The following is a 1,768-nucleotide window of genomic DNA, read 5'->3' on the forward strand; positions in this document are numbered from 1 at the left end:
GTCCACATCGAGGACAAGACGGCGGCCGAGGACGCCATCCGCAACCTGCACCACCACAAGCTGCACGGCGTCTGCATCAACGTGGAGGCCAGCAAGAACAAGAGCAAGGCCTCCACCAAACTGCACGTCGGCAACATCAGCCCCGCCTGCACCAACCTGGAGCTGCGGGCCAAGTTCGAGGAGTACGGCCCCGTCATCGAGTGCGACATCGTCAAGGATTATGCCTTCGTTCACATGGAGCGGGCGGAGGACGCGGTGGAGGCCATCCGTGGGCTGGATAACACCGAATTCCAAGGTGATCCGCGCCGGGGTCGCGGCCGAGATCCGTGGGGAGCGGGGATGGGTCTGGCACTTTGAGCCCCAGGGGTCTCCGGGAGGATTCCCCATGTTCCCGTTAAGATGTTTTCGCTCCCTCCCAGCTCCGGCTGCGCAGGTTGGGGGTGCAGCAGCAGCACCGGGGTGACCGGCCCGCCGGCGATCTTCGGCGAGACCGCAGCCGGCACCGCGCTCAGCTCTGTGGCAGAGCAGCACCGCCAGGCTCACCCGCCCTTCCCCTCGCTGGAATTAAGTGCAAATGAGGGGTTTTTTTGTTTTTTTTTTTTTTGCACTCCGGCTCCCCTCGTGCCGTGCAGGGTGCGACGAGGGCCAAGCCGGCGCGGCACAGCCGCTTTCCTGTCCGGCGAGCCCCAGTGCTACTTTCCCGGTCGCCGGTGTGGCCACGGCAGCCAGAGCGAGGGCAGGGACAGTTGGGGCTGGGCCGGGGGAGGACGGGACTGATCCATCTCTGACTTAACCCAGCACGGCCGCCCCGCAGGAGGATCCCGACGGCGAAGTCCCAACTCTTGTGCCGACGGCCGCCGCGCCTGGTCCTGCCGGGCCGGAGCAGCGGGTCCCACCCGCGCGGCGTGAAGCCAGGCTGCCTCCCGCCCTTGTAGCGTTGCCCTGCCTGGTAAGAGGGTGAGCGGAGGCGCCCGATCCCGCGCCGGCCGTGTCCCCGCTGCCGGCAGCACGCGGCATTGCTCGCTCGGGCTCTCAACGTGCCGCCCCGGGCCCTCGCCCGGCTCCCAGACGAGACGCGGCGCGGGCGCTTTCGCTGGCAGCCTCCTCCTCTCGGCCTCTCGCGCGAACGCAGCGGCGGGGCCGAGCGTCCGGATTTGAGCTCGCGGCCGAGACTCGGCGGCGTGGCGCTGATGGCGAGCGCGTCCCCTCTCCGGAAGCGGTGCCGGCGGGCGGGCCGGGTCGGCAGGGAGGCGTCCGGTGCTTCACCCCGAGCGGCGGTGGGGCTGGGCTTGGCCCTCCTGGTTCCCGCTGGGGTTTTGGCAAACCCCGCTGCCCCGATTCCGGGTGTCCCCCAAAACTCTTCTCCAGCCGGGATGGTGCAGCCGCATCCGGAGCTCCCTGGCTGTGGGGCATCCGCGGGACCACCAAATGCCCCCGGCTGCGCTTGGCTTGCCTCATGCCGCGCTTGAAGCCGGCCCCCGTCCGAAGCCTCGTTTGCTCCGGGGTGGTTGTCCGGTGTCGCATCCGTCTGGCCGCCGCAAGGAGCGTGCTGGCGGGCGCATTTTCCGGCGGGAAGCTTGCCGTTGATGCGGGGCTGTCCCCGGGCTGCTGTGGCAGCACTACCGTGTGCCGGTTGCCGGCAGAAAGCCGTCTTTGGCTGCTTGCCGGGGTAGTCGGCAGCTCGCCGGCTGGCTGAGCCGCCGGAGCCTGTCCTGGCTTAGCCTGGGGTGGCCAGCGCGGGCAGCGCTCAGCCTCGCCAGCAGAGCCC

The 1,768-nt window shown here is 69.5% G+C and overlaps 1 protein-coding gene across 1 annotated transcript in view; it reads left to right on the top strand.

The window, feature by feature from the left end:
- SPTBN2 (spectrin, beta, non-erythrocytic 2) overlaps positions 1–463 on the top strand; it is a 22,218-nt gene extending 21,755 nt beyond the window's left edge. Inside the window, exons 29-30 of the mRNA XM_010573125.1 lie at positions 13–295; positions 420–463. Coding sequence (XP_010571427.1) covers positions 13–295; positions 420–463 — 327 coding nt within the window. The remainder of the gene's footprint in view (positions 1–12; positions 296–419) is intronic.
- The last annotated feature ends 1,305 nt before the right edge of the window (positions 464–1,768 follow it).

Source organism: Haliaeetus leucocephalus, unplaced genomic scaffold (assembly GCF_000737465.1).
Source record: "Haliaeetus leucocephalus isolate CR32 unplaced genomic scaffold, Haliaeetus_leucocephalus-4.0 Scaffold364, whole genome shotgun sequence".
Taxonomy (NCBI): Eukaryota; Metazoa; Chordata; class Aves; order Accipitriformes; family Accipitridae; genus Haliaeetus; species Haliaeetus leucocephalus.